General features: G+C 41.8%; 1 protein-coding gene across 2 annotated transcripts in view; it reads right to left on the reverse strand.

The window, feature by feature from the left end:
• Window positions 1–14,399, reverse strand: part of MTMR9 (myotubularin related protein 9) — a 116,960-nt gene extending 102,561 nt beyond the window's left edge. For both annotated transcript variants that reach the window (XR_009737920.1, XM_061425016.1), the window contains exons 1-3: window positions 14,302–14,399; window positions 14,141–14,213; window positions 12,608–12,703 (exon numbers count right to left, since the gene is read on the reverse strand). Coding sequence is in view for 1 of the 2 variants with exons in the window: in XM_061425016.1 (XP_061281000.1) it covers window positions 12,608–12,703; window positions 14,141–14,213; window positions 14,302–14,383 (251 nt within the window). In the remaining variant the exon portion in view is untranslated. The remainder of the gene's footprint in view (window positions 1–12,607; window positions 12,704–14,140; window positions 14,214–14,301) is intronic.
• Between the last annotated feature and the right edge of the window lie 2,488 nt (window positions 14,400–16,887).

Consider the following 16,887-nt stretch of genomic DNA (forward strand, 5'->3'; position numbering starts at 1 on the left):
TAGCAGGAGTTAGGAGGAAGAGGAGAGAAACATTCACAAAAGCCTGAAGACACTGGAAAGGAAAGGAAATATTTAATATGTTTGTAGAAATAAAAGGGAGACAGTGAAGGACAGGGAAGCCTGGCGCGCGGCAGTCCATGGGGCCACGAAGAGTCAGACACGACTAAACAACAACAGGAAATCAAAGGAGGGGCTAGAAGTATGACTTTGGAATATCAAATAAGAAAGAATTTTGCCAGTTTACAAGCAAGAACTTGGATCTGCTACAATCTGTACAATTTACAGTTAGTACCAATCTTAACAATTAGTTCCTAGAATATTGAGAGCATCTACTCAGTTGGCTACAAAGACAAGCTGAGATCTGACCACAAAGTTCTATTTAATGCTTAGACCAATATAACATTTTGTATGCAATCATGTTGGCAAACAATGTTATGTGAACAACCTATAATTCTGCATTAAAAATCCTTCCTCCAAGATCCTCATGGAATCTGTTATTTGACTGTTGACTATACGTACCGTAAAATTTTGCCAAGGCTCAATTTTGTTGCTCCTTTGTTTCTAACATTTTTGGAGGGCCAACATAGATCACCCAGAGCTTGCCCCTCAATTCTGGACCAGGGGACGTTTTGGCAACATGAAAGAGGACTGTGTGTCCGTCTCTCGACCTTCTCACCTGAGAGGCCACTGATAAGCAGAGCCCAAGTAGCGGCAGTGACTGGGAACCCCGAGTTATCGCCTGTCAGAACCCCTACAAGTGGCCATGAGATCGTCGAAGCTGGATGGTGAGTCGATGAGAGTTCATCATATGCTGTTTCTACTTTTGTATGCATATGGAAATCTCCATTAAACATTAAAAACTAGGTTCTGCTATATCTACAGAACACTTCTCTCAACAATAGCAAACTGTACGTTCTTCCCAAATGCATATGAAATATTCTCCAGGATAGAGTGTATGCTATCCCATAAGAGAGACCTTAATACACTTAAAATGACTGCATTAAACTAGTACAGCCTCTGACCAAAATGGAATTAAATTAGAAATCAGTAACAGAAAGTAAGTTGGGAAACTCACATATATGTGAAAATTAAATAACACAGTCCTAAATAACCAATAGACCAAAGGAGAAATAAAAACAAAAATTTAAAAATATTTTGAGATGAATGAAAATGGAGATACAAAACCCAAAATTTATGCAGCTAAGGCAATGCCTACAGGAAAATACGTAGCTGTGAATGTCTATATGAACAAGGAACGCCTGGAAGTCGGCTCATGTAATACACAATGTCAACAGAATAAAAGCAAAGCCCACACGATTAGCTCAGTAGAAGCAGAAGACGAGATCTGATACCCTTTCTCATTTAAAAACAACAGACAAAACCACGCAGCAGATACACAGAGAAACTTCTTCAACCTGAGAAAGGGCATTGGTGAAAAATCTACAATTAACATCATACTTAACGGTTCTGAAAAGTAAAAAATAATACAAAATGCTTTTGCCACTTCTATTCAACATTGTACAAAAGGTTCCAGTAAGGCAATTAGGCAATAAAGCAAAATAAAAGTCATCCAGATTAGGAAGGAAGACATAAAATTATATCTATTTATATTTAACATCTGAGTGAACTCCGGGAATTGTTGATGGACAGGGAAGCCTGGCGTGCTGCGATTCATGGGGTCGCAAAGAGTCGGACACGACTGAGTGACTGATCTGATCTGATCCTTAATATCATCTTCCATATAGAAAATCCTGGAGAATTCATTAAAAAAGCCCCACAGCTATTAGAACTAATAAACAAGTTCACCAGGATTATAGGATACACAATCAACACACAAAAATCTTCTGTTATTTCTATATGCTTTTTCCATGAACAATCTGAAAATAATTCCATTTACAAAAGTATGAAAAATACTTAGGAATAAATTGAACAAAAGAGGTATAAAATTCATATTCTGAAATCTAGAAAATATTGTTCAAAGAAATTTTTAAAGATCTAAATAAATAGACATCTCATGTTCATGGATTGAGAGCTTTAGTACTGTTAAAAAGACAACATTCCCCAAAGTGATCAGGTTCAACGTAATCACTACTGAAATCCCAGTTAGCTTCTTTGTAGAGACTGACAAGCTGGTTATAAATATATTTATAGATAAATGCATCACATATGTTTATATGGAAATGCAAGGGACTCAACCAAAACAATCATAAAAAAGAACAAAACTGGAGGAATCACACTTCGTAAATTCAGATGTTACTGCAAAGTAATGGTTATCCAGATAGCGTGATATTGGTACAAGGATAGATATATAGATCAATGGAGTAGAACTGAGAGTCCATAATAAACTTTAAGAGGGAGGGGACATATGTGTACCTATGGCAGACACATGTTGATGTCTGACAGAAATCAGCACAATATTGTAAAACAATTATCCTCCAATTCAAAATAAATTTTAAAACAAACAAGCGTGGCCATTATTATATAATAAATTTAAATGGAGTCACCTATAAAAAATGTTGTACATCTGAAACAAGTATAATAATAGGCTGGTTTAAACTAAGGGGTTTTGCGTGTACGGGAACAGCAGTCAAGATGGGAAGGGGGATGCCTGACCTTTACACAGACAGGCATGTTTAAGCAGGTGTGCAGGGGCTGGGCAATTGCAAAGAGCAGGACAAGGGTGAGTGAGATAAGCTCCAGTTCCTAGTATTGTAAGTCCCCACTTTCTGAGACTATGTGACCTATATGATCCAGACTGTGCAAGGAGCAAGCTGAGTTATAGATGCAGAACCAGCAGGAGGTTATGTAAAGTTTTAAATTTCCTCTTCAACAGTAGGAGATGGTAATGACTCTGACACCCCCTCCCCAATCTCAATGATTAACTGAGATGACTTTCCAGTTTCCCTTTAGCAGCTTTCATGGCTGAGCAGAATCTAGTCAGGTTTGAGGAAAACATCAAGTCCACCATCTCCCCAGACTGCCAGCCTTCTGATAAAAGGCACCTCTCCTTTCTACCAACATCTGTAAATATTGATTTTTAAGCAGCAAGCAGCAGGACCTGATCTGATAACAAAATGTCCAGAACACAGAAATCTAGAGAGACAAAAAATGATTTTGGTGATTGCTTGGAGCTGGAGGTATAAGAGGACATGAAGACGATAGCTAAAAGATGTGGAATTTCTTTTTTCAAAAAAAATTTTTTTAATGTAGATCATTCTTTTAAGTCTTTATTGAATTTGTTACAATATTACTTTTATGTTCTGGTTTCTTCGCCCTGAGACATGTGGGATCTTAGCTTCCCAACAGGGATCGAACTTGTACTCCCAGCACTGGAAAGCAAAGTCTTAACCACTGAACTGCCAGGGAAGTTCTTGCTGCTGCTGCTAAGTCACTTCAATTGTGACCGACTCTGTGAGACCCCATGGACAGCAGCCCACCAGGCTCCTCTGTCCACAGGATTCTCCAGGTAAGAATACTGGAGTGGATTGCCATTTCCTTCTCCAAGGGAAGTCCGTGGAATTTCTTTTCCAGGTGGCAAAAATGTTCCAAAATTGATCATGGTGATGTTTGCAGAGCCCTTTAATATAATAAATTCTAGTGGTTTGTAGAGTTCAAATGAGTGAATTGTATGGTATGTGAACTACATCTCAACAAAACTCTTACAAGGAGACAGAGAGAGAGGGATAAGCTGTTGGTAAAGGCAGAGATGCAAATTAATGTAGGGTTAATATTTAACCTCACATCCATACGTGACTACTGGAAAAACCAGTAGTCACGTATGGATGTGAGAGTTGGACTGTGAAGAAAGCTGAGCGCTGAAGAATTGATGCTTTTGAACTGTGGTGTTGGAGAAGACTCTTGAGAATCCTTTGGACTGCAAGGAGATCCAACCAGTCCATTCTAAAGGAGATCAGTCCTGTGTGTTCATTAGAAGGAATGATACTAAAGCTGAAACTCCAATACTTTGGGCACCTCATGCGAAGAGTTGACTCACTGGAAGAGACCCTGATGCTGACAGGGATTGGGAGCAGGAGGAGAAGGGGACGACAGAGGATGAGATGGCTGGATGGCATCACCGACTCGATGGACATGAGTTTGGGTGGACTCCAGGAGTTGGTGATAGACAGGGAGGCCTGGCATGCTGTGATTCATGGGGTTGCAAAGAGTCGGACACAACTGAGCAACTGAACTGAACTGAAGGGAACAAATTTCTTACCAAAAAAAAAAAAAAAACCAATATTCATGATTTTCACTCGTTCACACACTATAGGAAAGATCTTACAACTAACCAGAAAAATGGAATCAGTGTATTAGTTGCCAAGGTCTTCTGAGGGATAACTTGTTTGGATGTAGGATGTTTGGTAATTCATCTTCAAGAAGCTCTTAAATTTAAAGATGTGAAAACTCCTAAAGTCCAGAAGTTGCCTTAAGTCACAGCAGGAACTGATAGCTACTCCCATTCTGCTTTCTGTGCCTCCTGCTAGGGACTGAATGTGTCCCCCACATCACCATGCTGTTTCTAAAGCCCATTGTGATAGTGTTAGAAGGTGGGCCTTTGGAAGGTGATTAGGTTGTGAAGGTGAAGCCCTCAGAAATGGGATTAGTGCCCTTACAGGAGAGGCCCCAGAGAGCTTCCAATTTCTTCCTTCACATGAGGTCACAGCAAAAATGAACCTGGAGGCGGGCCCGCTCATGACCAGACTACCACCCTGATCTTGGGCCTCCAGGACTGTGGGCAATAAATAAACTGTCTGCTATTTATAAGTCACCAAGTCTGTGGTATTTTGTTATAGCAGCCTGAAAGGACTAAGATACCATGAGAAGGCAATTCCCCTCACCAACTGCTCACTGTAACTGTGACAGGAAAATCAGGTTCTGACCCAGCAACACCCTCTCTCAAACAGCTCTTACACAGATGGGTCTCTGCTGTCAACCAACACATACCCATAGGAAGTAGACCTTGAATGAAAGATCAGGTGGTAATAGATAAACCTTTGTCATGAGTTAGGTGCTATTTTTAAACCTAATTAAGAGCCCTTAAATTTTTAAAAAAATCTCCAATAATTTATGAAACCTATAATACAACCAATCCATGTTGTACCAGATGTGAGAACAAATTACATCTTGATACAGTTTCCAGAATGTTTCGAAAATGCACATGGGAATTACCAGGATAGCCTGTCTGCCCAGGGAGTTAGCAAATACAGTTGGAAAGTCAAATTCAATACAGTTCCTATTTTGATGATTTTTTGCAGTTAAAAAGAACATAAATAAGCAAGATAAAGAATCTTGAAGACTCCCCAAAGAGTAAAAAAGTTTTAAAATGATGCCAAAATACTTAATGCTTTAAACATGCTGGCCCTTTAAGAAAAACTCTTCCGCCATGGGAAATAAAATGTACAAGTTGTTGGAGACTCAAGTTGCAAATTATATACTGTAACCACCTATATATGCTTGTATTTCAAATAGTGTAAAGAAATCAGTCTTCTAGAAACTGAAGAATCCACTAGGTCCCTTTTTGGAAAGGCAGATTTCCAATACAAAGACTTAAATTTAACACAATTATTAAAACATGGATTAAAAGGTATATTTTTACAAACCAATGTGCATATACTTAACATCTATAGCTATAAACTTAAAAATGGTTAACACGATGTAGAAAAAGACATATATTACCCTAACAAGGGAAACTTTCATGCAAAGATGGGCTCGATAAAGGACGGAAATGGTATGGACCTAACAGAAGCAGAAGATATTAAGAAGAGATGACAAGAATACACAGAAGAACTGTACAAAAAAGATCTTCACAACCCAGATAATCACGATGGTGTGATCACTGACCTAGAGCCAGACATCCTGGAATGTGAAGTCAACTGGGCCTTAGAAAGCATCACTACGAACAAAGCTAGTGGAGGTAATGGAATTCCAGTTGAGCTATTCCAAATCCTGAAAGATGGTGCTGTGAAAGTGCTGCACTCAATATGCCAGCAAATTTGGAAAACTCAGCAGTGGCCACAGGACTGGAAAAGGTCAGGTTTCATTCCAATCCCAAAGAAAGGCAATGCCAAAGAATGCTCAAACTACCGCACAATTGCACGCATCTCACACACTATGCAGAGAAGGCAATGGCACCCCACTCCAGTACTATTGCCTGGAAAATCTCATGGATGGAGGAGCCTGGTAGTCTGCAGTCCATGGGGTCGCTAAGTTGGACACGACTGAGCGACTTCACTTTCGCTTTTTACTTTCCTGCATTGGAGAAGGAAATGGCAACCCACTCCAGTGGTCTTGCCTGGAGAATCCCAGGGATGGGGCAGCCTGGTGGGCTGCGTCTATGGGGTCACACAGAGTCGGACACAACTGAGGTGACTTAGCAGCAGCAGCAGCAGCACATGCTAGTAAAGTAATGCTCAAAATTCTCCAAGCCAGGCTTCAGCGATACGTGAACCGTGAACTTCCTGATGTTCAAGCTGGTTTTAGAAAAGGCAGAGGAACCAGAGATCAAATTGCCAACATCCGCTTCATCATGGAAAAAAGCAAGAGGGTTCCAGAAAAACATCTATTTCTGCTTTATTGACTATGCCAAAGCCTTTGACTGTGTGGATCACAATAAACTGTGGAAAATTCTTCAAGAGATGGGAATACCAGACCACCTGACCTGCCTCTTGGGAAATCTGTATGCAGGTCAGGAAGCAACAGTTAGAACTGGACATGGAACAACAGACTGGTTCCAAATAGGAAAAGGAGTACGTCAAGGCTGTATATTGTCACCCTGCTTATTCAACTTCTATGCATAGTACATCATGAGAAACACTGGGCTGGAAGAAGCACAAGCTGTAATCAAGATTGCCGGGAGAAATATCAGTAACCTCAGATATACAGATGACACCACCCTTATGGCAGAAAGTGAAGAGAAACTCAAAAGCCTCTTGATGAAAGTGAAAGTGGAGAGTGAAAAATTTGGCTTAAAGCTCAACATTCAGAAAATGAAGATCATGGCATCCAGTCCCATCACTTCATGGGAAATAGATGGGGAAACAGTGGAAATAGTGTCAGACTTTATTTTTTGGGCTCCAAAATCACTGCAGATGGTGACTGCAGCCATGAAATTAAAAGATGCTTACTCCTTGGAAGGAAAGTTATGACCAACCTAGATAGCATATTCAAAAGCAGAGACATTACTTTGCCAACAAAGGTCCGTCTAGTCAAGGCTATGGTTTTTCCTGTGGTCATGTATGGATGTGAGAGTTGGACTGTGAAGAAGGCTGAGCGCCGAAGAATTGATGCTTTTGAAACTGTGGTGTTGGAGAAGACTCTTGAGAGTCCCTTGGACTGCAAGGAGATCCAACCAGTCCATTCTGAAGGAGATCAGCCCTGGGATTTCTTTGGAAGGAATGATGCTAAAGCTGAAACTCCAGTACTTTGGCCACCTCATGCAAAGAATTGACTCATTGGAAAAGACTCTGATGCTGGGAGGGATTGGGGGCAGGAGGAGAAGGGGACGACAGAGGATGAGATGGCTGGATGGCATCACCAACTCGATGGACGTGAGTCTGAGTGAACTCCGGGAGTTGGTGATGGACAGGGAGGCCTGGTGTGCTGTGATTCATGGGGTCGAAAAGAGTCAGACAGGACTGAGTGACTGAACTGAACTAAATAGTAAAAAAGGTATATATTATCCTAATTAGTAAAAAATTAAAACAATGTCTAAATAAATCCTTAATAAAAATATAAAAAATACTTCTGCTTTCTAATACTAAACCAATTCTCTCTATAAAGATTTTGGGTCAGAAAAGAAAAAAAATGTAAGAGTTTAATAACAGCAGTTCCTTTTGACAAATTACAAGGAATAAATAAATGCAATTCAGCATTTGGTCAACAACTACTTACCAGATAATGGTTCCAGAAACCCCATATTCACATTTATGTTTTAAGAGTTTTAATATTATTTAGTATAAGAAAGTTATATAAAAATCTATATTTCAGATTCACCTAATACTACTAATCAATTATGAATTTTGCTTTTTAAAAGTTATACATCTGATTTTATCATAATGTACAATATAATTTAAATATAACATCTTAGTTATGCAATTATTATCCTACCACAAGCTTGACTGAATAGGATGTCCTAAATTTCTTATACTTGTCAGGTTATCATTACTTACATGGTATATTTAAGACAGTAAATACAAGCCAGAGTATTCATGAGAGTTACAACTAATCGATTTGTGTAAAATCCTGCAAACCAATGCAAACCAATGGACTCACCCCACCTTTTCTGCCTGGATAAGGTTTACAGTGTTGCATTTCCTGTAAGTTTTTAATAATAACCATGATTATGTATTTTTTAATGTCAACAGATCCCTAATTGACCTGAGACCTTAAGTTCCAACTGAGGAGACTGGGGAGTAATCTCTATGTATCTGGAAATTTCCCAAAGAAAAAAATTTAAATTTATAAGAAAAAAAAGAAACTAAGTTCATGTTCACATGGTTTGGGCTTATGTATTCCCGCCATATAAACACATATGACACTTTATGACACTCACAAAGAAAGTAAAAATCATAAACGTTGCTTAATAACGTTCTTGATAAGAGTTTCAAAGGGTTAAATAACTCTGGCCTTTAAACAGTGTTTGGGTACAAGGCTGTCAGGAGCAAGGCGTGGAGAGACTCTGGGAGGAAGATGTGATGGGCCCCGAAAGCCTGCAGACAGAGCTTCTGCCGCAGTGGGACAGCACCTGTCCTGGACCAGTCCTGGGCCATCACAGGGGAGGGCGGCGCCTGTGAGGAGCAAGGTGTCCACCTGGAGCGCGGTACCCCACTCTTTGCATGAATGAATGAACGATGCCCGGCTGATCCAGTGGTGGATGGTGAGCTGCCAGCCTCGCTGTTGTCCCTGAGCTCCTCAGTGACAGGTGATGGCTGTGAGCTGTGCCTGCCGCATCCCCTGGGGTGTGCTCTGGCCTCTCCTAAGAGTCTGCTAACATTTGTACAGACTCCGTTTAGGTCTTGGATCCTCCCCACTTTATGCAAATTCCTAACGGTGGTAATATTACCTTCAGGACTGGTTACTATAAAATATATTAGGTCAAGACAATGGACACTTCCTGTTTTTTGATACCTTTGTTTTTATCTTAATAAATTGATCGTTTCTCTTTTGCAATTAATAGACTCTTTATGTCCCTCCTAATCCTTTTACCCTACCCTCACCAACTCTGAAGTTTCCCCTATTATTTACATCTTTTATTAGTGGGGTACATTTGTTGATTACCAATACTGAAGCATTGCTAACAACTAAATCCACAGTTTACATTAGTGTTCACTCTTTAGTCAGTTCAGTTCAGTCACTCAGTCTTGTCTGATTCTTTGTGACCCCATGGACTGCAGCACGCCAGGCCTCCCTGTCCATCACCAACACCAAGCTTGCTCAAACTCATGTCCATCGAGTCAATGATGCCATCCAACCATCTCATCCTCTGTCATCCCCTTCTTCTCCTGCCTTCAATCTTTCCCAGCAGTAGGGTCTTTTCCAATGAGTCAGCTCTTCACATCTGGTAGACAAAGTATTAGAGATTCAGCTTCAGTGTCAGTCCTACCAATGAACATCCAGGACTGATTTCCTTTAGGATGGACTGGTTGGATCTCCTTGCAGTCCAAGGGACTCTCAAGACTCTTCTCCAACACCACTTTTCAAAAGCATCAATTCTTTGGCACTCAGCTTTTTTTATAGTCCAACTCTCACATCCATACATGACTACTGGAAAAACCATAGCTTTGACTAGACGGACCTTTGTTAGCCAAGTAATGTCTCTACTTTTTAATATGTTGTCTACGTTGGTCACAGCTTTTCTTCCAAGGAGCAAGCTTCTTTTAATTTCATGGCTGCAGTCACCATCCATAGTGATTTTGCAGCCCAAGAAAATAAAGTCTGTCACTGTTTCCATTGTTTCCCCATCTATTTCCCATGAAGTGTGGGACAGGATGCCACAGTCTTAGTTTTTTAAATGTTAAGTTTTAAGCCAACTTTTTCACTCTCCTCTTTCACTTTCATCAAGAAGCTCTTTAGTTCTTAGCTTTCTGCCATAAGGGTGGTGTCATCTGCATATCTGATATTATTGATATTTCTCCCAGCAATCTTGATTCCAGTCTGTGCTTCATTCAACCTGGCATTTCGCATGATGTACTCTGCATAGAAGTTAAATAAGCAGGATGACAATATACAGCCTTGATGTACTCCTTTCCCAATTTGGAACCAGTCTGTTGTTCCATATCCCGTTCTAACTGTTGCTTCCTGACCTGCATACAGATTTCTCAAGAGGCAGGTCAGGTGGTCTGGTATTCCCATCTCTTGAAGAATTTTCCACAGTTTGTTGTGATCTACACAGTCAAAGGCTTTGGCATAATCAAGAAAGCAGATGTAGATGTTTTTCTGTAACTCTCTTGCTTTTTATATGTTGGCAATTTGACCTCTGGTTCCTCTGCCTTTTCTAAAACCAGCTTGAACATATGGAAGTTCTTGGTTCATGTACTGTTGAAAGCCTGGCTTGGAGAATTTTGAGTATTACTTTGCTACCGTGTGTGATAAGTACAGTTGTGTGATAGTTTGAACATTCTTTGGCATTGCCTTTCTTTGGGATTAGAATGAAAACTGACCTTTTCCCGTCCTGTGCCCACTGCTGAGTTTTCCAGATTTGTTGGCATATTGAGTGCTGCACTTTCACAGCAGCATCTTTTGGGATTTGAAATAGCTCAACTGGAATTCCATCACGCCACTAGCTTGGTTTGTAGTGATGCTTCCTAAGGCCCACTTGACTTCATATTCCAGGATGTCTGGCTGTAGGTGAGTGATCATACCATCGTGGTTATCTGGGTCATGGAGATCCTTTTTGTATAGTTCTTCTGTGTATTCTTGTCACCTCTTCTTAATATCTTCTGCTTCTGTTAGGTCTATACCATTTCTGTCCTTTATTGGGCATATGCCCATCATTATTGTATTATACAGAATAGTTTCAGTGCCCTAGAAACTCCATTCCTCTACTTTTTAGTTTAGTTTTAATTGCAGTTGAGAACCTTTTTTTTTTCGGAATGCCCACTATCTTTGGTTTTTCCCCAAATGGTTACTAGGTAAGATTATAAACAAAACAAAAAGATAATTTATGGATTCAGAGGAACTATCAATATTTGCAAATGATGTGGCCAACAGGGCTTAATTTCTAAAATATACCAATAGTTCATACAACTCGATAACAAAAGACAAACAGCCCAATCAAAAAATGGGCATAAGATCTAAATAGACATTTCTTCAAAGGTGACATACAGATGGCCAACAGGCACATGAAGAGATGCTCATGGCCTATAATCACTAGAGAAATGCAAATCAGAACTACAATAGGGTACCACCTGCCACTGGTCAGAATGGCTGGGGAGCTTGGTTTTCTTCTCTGTGAAGTTGGGACTGGGGGAATAACAGTATCCACCCTATAAGATCTGGGGGCAGAGGGGAGGAAAGGATGGGGAGTTACATGGGTACAGGGCTTCAGTTTTGCATGCTCAGATTCTGGAGGTGGACGGTGATGACGGATGCACAGCCACGTGAATGCACTTATCGCCACAACACTGTACACTTGAAAACAGTTCATTTGCAAACTCTATGTCATATGTATTTCACAATTTAAAATAGTTTATAAAAGCAAAAAATGGGGGGAGCTCATTTCTACACGGTTCCTGGAAACATACCCCTAGGCTGTCTGCCGCCCAGGGGCAGGTGGGAACTGGTGTTCATTTCACAGCATTAGCTGGTGAGGGTCAGACGCTGGGCTTGCCCTCTGGACTTCAGTTTCCTCACCCCAAAACTGAAGTCACTGTGAGAAGTAGAAATAAAGCAGATACAACTGTTAGACATGGAGGCCCAGCCTTAACTGGCTTCCCTGTTGGCTCAGTGGTAAAGAATCCACGTACCAAAGCAGGAGACAGAGATTCAATCCCTGGGTTGGAAAGATTCCCTGGAGGAGGAAATGACAACCCTTGCCTGGAGAATCCCCATGGACAGAGGAGCCTGGTGGGCTATAGTCCACAAGGTGGCAAAGAGTCAGACATGACTTAGCGACTAAATAACAAACAACAATCCAGCCTTGCTGCTGCTGCTGCTAAGTCGCTTCAGTCGTGTCCGACTCTAGCGACCCCATGGACTGCAGCCCACCAGGCTCCTCCGTCCATGGGATTTTCCAGGCAAAAGTACTGGAGTGGGGTGCCACTGCCTTCTCCGAATCCAGCCTTAGTAAACAGTAATAGTTGCTGCTAGGGGAAGCTACCAGGGAACGGGGTTGACTCAGCCGCCAGGGACTGGCACCCCAGACTCAGCAGGGTGGTATCCAGATGCCCCCTCATTTCGGGGGCTGGAACGCGGCTTCCAGTGCAAACCAGAGGGGCAGAAATTTTGCAGCAATGCCAATGAGAAGGGACAGAATTGTGGTCAGTTTCTCTGGAGGGGTTAAAAAATCACCAAGTTCCAATGGAGGGCAGGGCATGACATCTTGACTTGTTTTTGAAGCATGTATTTAGATTTCACAAGAGGCATGAGGTTGCAGCCAGAACACACTCACCGTGGGACTTTCAACTCATCTTCCCTCCGACCGATCCTTCCAGCTCCAGGCCTGAACTGCTGTTTGTCAGTTGCTCTGAGTTCTTCCCAAATAGGCCTTAAATGAAGGGGGCAGGATTAGGCCCGGGGAACGTGGTCTCCACGGGCCGGAGGAGCACGCATCAAGTGGCTGGCACTGCTCTCACCCTTCTCTCCTTCTCTGAAACACTTTCTCAACCCTTGCTCCCTGCTTCTCTAAAGCAGTATCCAGTTTCCTGATAGAAAAGCCTTCCTTCAATTTTTGAATGGCTGTCAGCAGCTGGCCACCTCCCACAATGGGAGTGAAAGTTGCTCAGTCATGTCTGACTCTTTGTGACCCCACGGACTATACAGTCCATGGAATTCTCCAGGCCAGAATACTGGAGTGGGTAGCCTTTCCCTTCTCCAGTGGATCTTCCCGACCCAGGAATCAAACCTGGGTCTCCTCCATTAGAGGCAGATTCTTTACCACAACGGGAGGTGGACAGCAAATTGTTTGAGATTTAAGGCCCAGGCAGACCTATTATAATTAACACCTGGGGTGGATCATTTTTTAATGTGTCCCTGTCCGTATACAACAGAATTACTTTTAGTAACAATCATATAATATTTCATTATTCAAATTTAGAACAGAGTTCAAGTTTGAACTAAATTTTCACTTGAAATTTTCACTTGCCAATAGAAAATATTAGATCTCACAGTTCCGTATTTTACTATTTAAAAATTGTTGTTGTTGTTGTTGTTGTTGAGATACAATTGAATTTAACTTTGTAGTCTGCGCTTCTCAGGTGGCGCAGTGGTGAAGAATCCTCCTGCGTCTGAGACACAAGAGACTGGGGTTGGATCCCTGGCTCAGGAAGATTCCCTGGAGGAGGAAATGGCAACCTGTTTCCATATCCTTTCCTGGGAAATCCCATGGACAGAGGAGCCCGGCAGGCTGTAGGCCGTGGGGTCACAGAGGGTCAGACAGCACAGACAGCTGTACTATGAGACAATCACCAGGATGAATTTAGCTACCATCCATTACCACGCATGGTTACCTTTTTTTTTTTTCTTGTGAGGAGAACTTTTAAGATCTACTCTCTCAGCCACCTTCAAGCATACAAAACAGTATTATTAACTATAGTCACCATGTTATACCTTACAGGACTTGTTTATTTTATAGCTGGAACTGTTTTAAATTTTACAATCAAAACCTCCAAGTTTACGGTATCATGTAGAATGACAAACGTGAAATAACTCAAGGCCATGCCTTTGTGCAATCCCCGTATTATCATGGGTTATTTTGAATTGGCTATTAAAATAGGTGTTGGAAACAGTTACTGCTCAATAATTAAACCCCAAGCTCCGGGAGACATCCAGTGGTAAGACTCTGTCCTTCTACTTTAGAGGGACCGAGTACCATCTCTGATCACCCAGGCGAACGGTGTGGCCAAAAAACAAAAACAAAAGCCTGTCCACCCTCCCTTCCCCTCCCCCACAAGCTTTGAACCTTTCTGTATCAAATGGAACTTACCCTGGACTGAAAATGCATGAAGCTGAACCCACCAAGCAGGAACTTCGGCATAGCAGGGAGTTCTCTGGATAAACTTTCAGATAGAATACAATCATTAACGGATAAAGAAGGAAATGTATCATGTTGAAGCTTACATATGTACTAATAAAGCACCATCTTACCTGCCAGAAGTTGTTTAGAACTTGAAACAATGAGAGATTTGTGTGTGTGTGTGTGGAAGGAGGAGGATTTTATCACTGACATTATTTGGAATTACTGGCACAGGGTTGCCGGGAGCCGGTGAGGCATTCCGCTCGTGACAAAGGTCGTGAGGAAGGAGGCTCGACAGACGCAAAGGCGAGATCGAGCCTCAGGAGTCCGCCGGGATATTCTCGAGCATTTTCCCCCCAAAAAACCAGAGTCTGCCTACTTTATTGCTTTGTGCTCTCACCTCTGACTTTACTGGGGGTTGTCCCCTACCACCATCTCGCTCTCTCTGTCAAAGAGTTAACTTACAGCTCCAATTAATAAAGTTCCTGGGCAATTAGGAGTGTTTAAATCCAAACCCTTCAGATGGCTCTCTAACTCGCCTGACAAGTTTACCCGGACTCCTACAGCTATGCATACGATTGTTTACAGTCTGCCAGCCTCAAGAGGCACGGGAAGCTTAAGATATTCAAATAGCTTAGAGCCTCTCAGAGAATTAGAAACTGTCAGAATAAATTAGTAAAGGATTTCATTGATGAGCCAATGCTTGTTGCCAAGTTTTTCACATCCCCTGAATTGTATCCTTGAATGTGTATTAATTAATATAGTTGGTATGTAGAAAAAATAAGTAGTGGCCTTGGTGTTAGTAACTTTAGACCCTTAAGGTAATAAATTCTTTCCTTTGTTGTAAACCCATTACACATCCGCCCTATAGGAATGCAATTTTATCTTCGGAAGATGGCGCCAAACCTTAAAATAATTACTCTTAGAGAAAATAAGTCTTTGTTGATAAGTCCTTGTCAAGAGTCATAAAATGTTAGTAGGCCTTCTGGCCAGAAGATGATGTAAATCACCTAAACCATTTGTATATGATAAATTTGCAGGAAAGAAACCCTGGTTTTTGATAAGAATCAAAGACTGCTGACTTTGCATCCCCTATTATCCTCTATGTGTAACTTAGGGTATAAAAGCCCCTGTTAAAAATAAAGCTTGCTCACCAATGCTTGGTCTCCCCATGTCATTCTTTCCTTTAACTTCCGGCTGAAGTCTCCATCTGGAGCGTGGATATCCTCTGCGACCACTTATTTGCCTGGGCTTCTAAGACCCACTTGAGAAGGTGTCTAAGGTGGGGCACCTTCCGCTATTCGAGAGGGCGCCTGCGGCCTCCGTGGTCAGAGCTAACCTGGTGTCACGGGTTATATTGATTTTCCGCGTAAACCAAGCTACTCAGCCTCTTTTCTCCACTGAATTTTCCTACTGAGCTATCCTCATTCTATTACTCTTAATATCTCTAATTACCATTTGAATAGGTCACCGACGCCGTCTCCCCTTCGAATACCCTGGATCAGCCGGGGCTGGTCCCCGGCACAGGTTGATCTAAAAAAAATGAAGTGATTTTAGTCTGTATTATTGTGTTGAATTCTCCACAGAGCATCCCTTGCTGCTTGTACCAGAAAAGGCTGCTCCCCAGCTTTTCCCTTTGCAGCTGATTTTAAAAGGCAGCCTCAGGGCTGTGAGATTGCACATCTGACTTAAATTAAATGAACAGTCTCCAGTTGAGCGCTTTTATTTTAGGTATAGGACCTCTCAGTGGGGGAGGCGAAATGAATGGAAAGTCACTACATCACATTTCTCAGATATCAGTGCTAAGGATTTTTAGAGCATGTTTTATAAATTGAGAATTTGGGAGCAAGACAGGACAGCAGTTTTTTCAAGCTGCAGGACAGTGTTTGGCACGCCCTCTGGTGGAAAGTTTGAAAATAGATCAGTTCAGTTCAGTTCAGTTCAGTCGCTCAGTCGGTCCAACTCTGCGACCCCATGAATCGCAGCACGCCAGGCTTCCCTGTCCATCACCAACTCCCAGAATTCACTCAGACCCACGTCCATCAAGTCAGTGATGCCATCCAGCCATCTCATCCTCTGTCGTCCCCTTCTCTTCCTGCCCCCAATCCCTCCCAGCATCAGTCTTTTCCAAAGAGTCAACTCTTCGCATGAGGTGGCCAAAGTACTGGAATTTCAGCTTTAGCATCATTCCTTCCAAAGAAATCCCAGGGCTGATCTCCTTCAGAATGGACTGGTTGGATCTCCTTGCAGTCCAAGGGACTCTCAAGAGTCTTCTCCAACACCACAGTTCAAAAGCATCAATTCTTCGGCACTCAGCTTTCTTCACAGTCCAACTCTCACATCCATACATGACCACAGGAAAAACCATAGCCTTGACTAGATGAACCTTTGTTGGCAAAGTAATGTCTCTGCTTTTGAATATGCTATCTAGGTTGGTCATAACTTTCCTTCCAAGGAGTAAGCGTCTTTTAATTTCATGGCTGCAGTCACCATCTGCAGTGATTTTGGAGCCCCAAATAATAAAGTCTGACACTGTTTCTACTGTTTCCACATCTATTTCCCATGAAGTGATGGGACCAGATGCCATGATCTTCGTTTTCTGAATGTTGAGTTTTAAGCCAACTTTTTAACTCTCCTCTTTCACCTTCATCAAGAGGCTTTTTAGTTCCTCTTCATTTTCTGCCATAAGGGTGGTGTCATCCTGTATAAATTTTAAA

This window comes from Bos javanicus, chromosome 8 (assembly GCF_032452875.1).
Source record: "Bos javanicus breed banteng chromosome 8, ARS-OSU_banteng_1.0, whole genome shotgun sequence".
In the NCBI taxonomy this organism is placed as follows: Eukaryota; Metazoa; Chordata; class Mammalia; order Artiodactyla; family Bovidae; genus Bos; species Bos javanicus.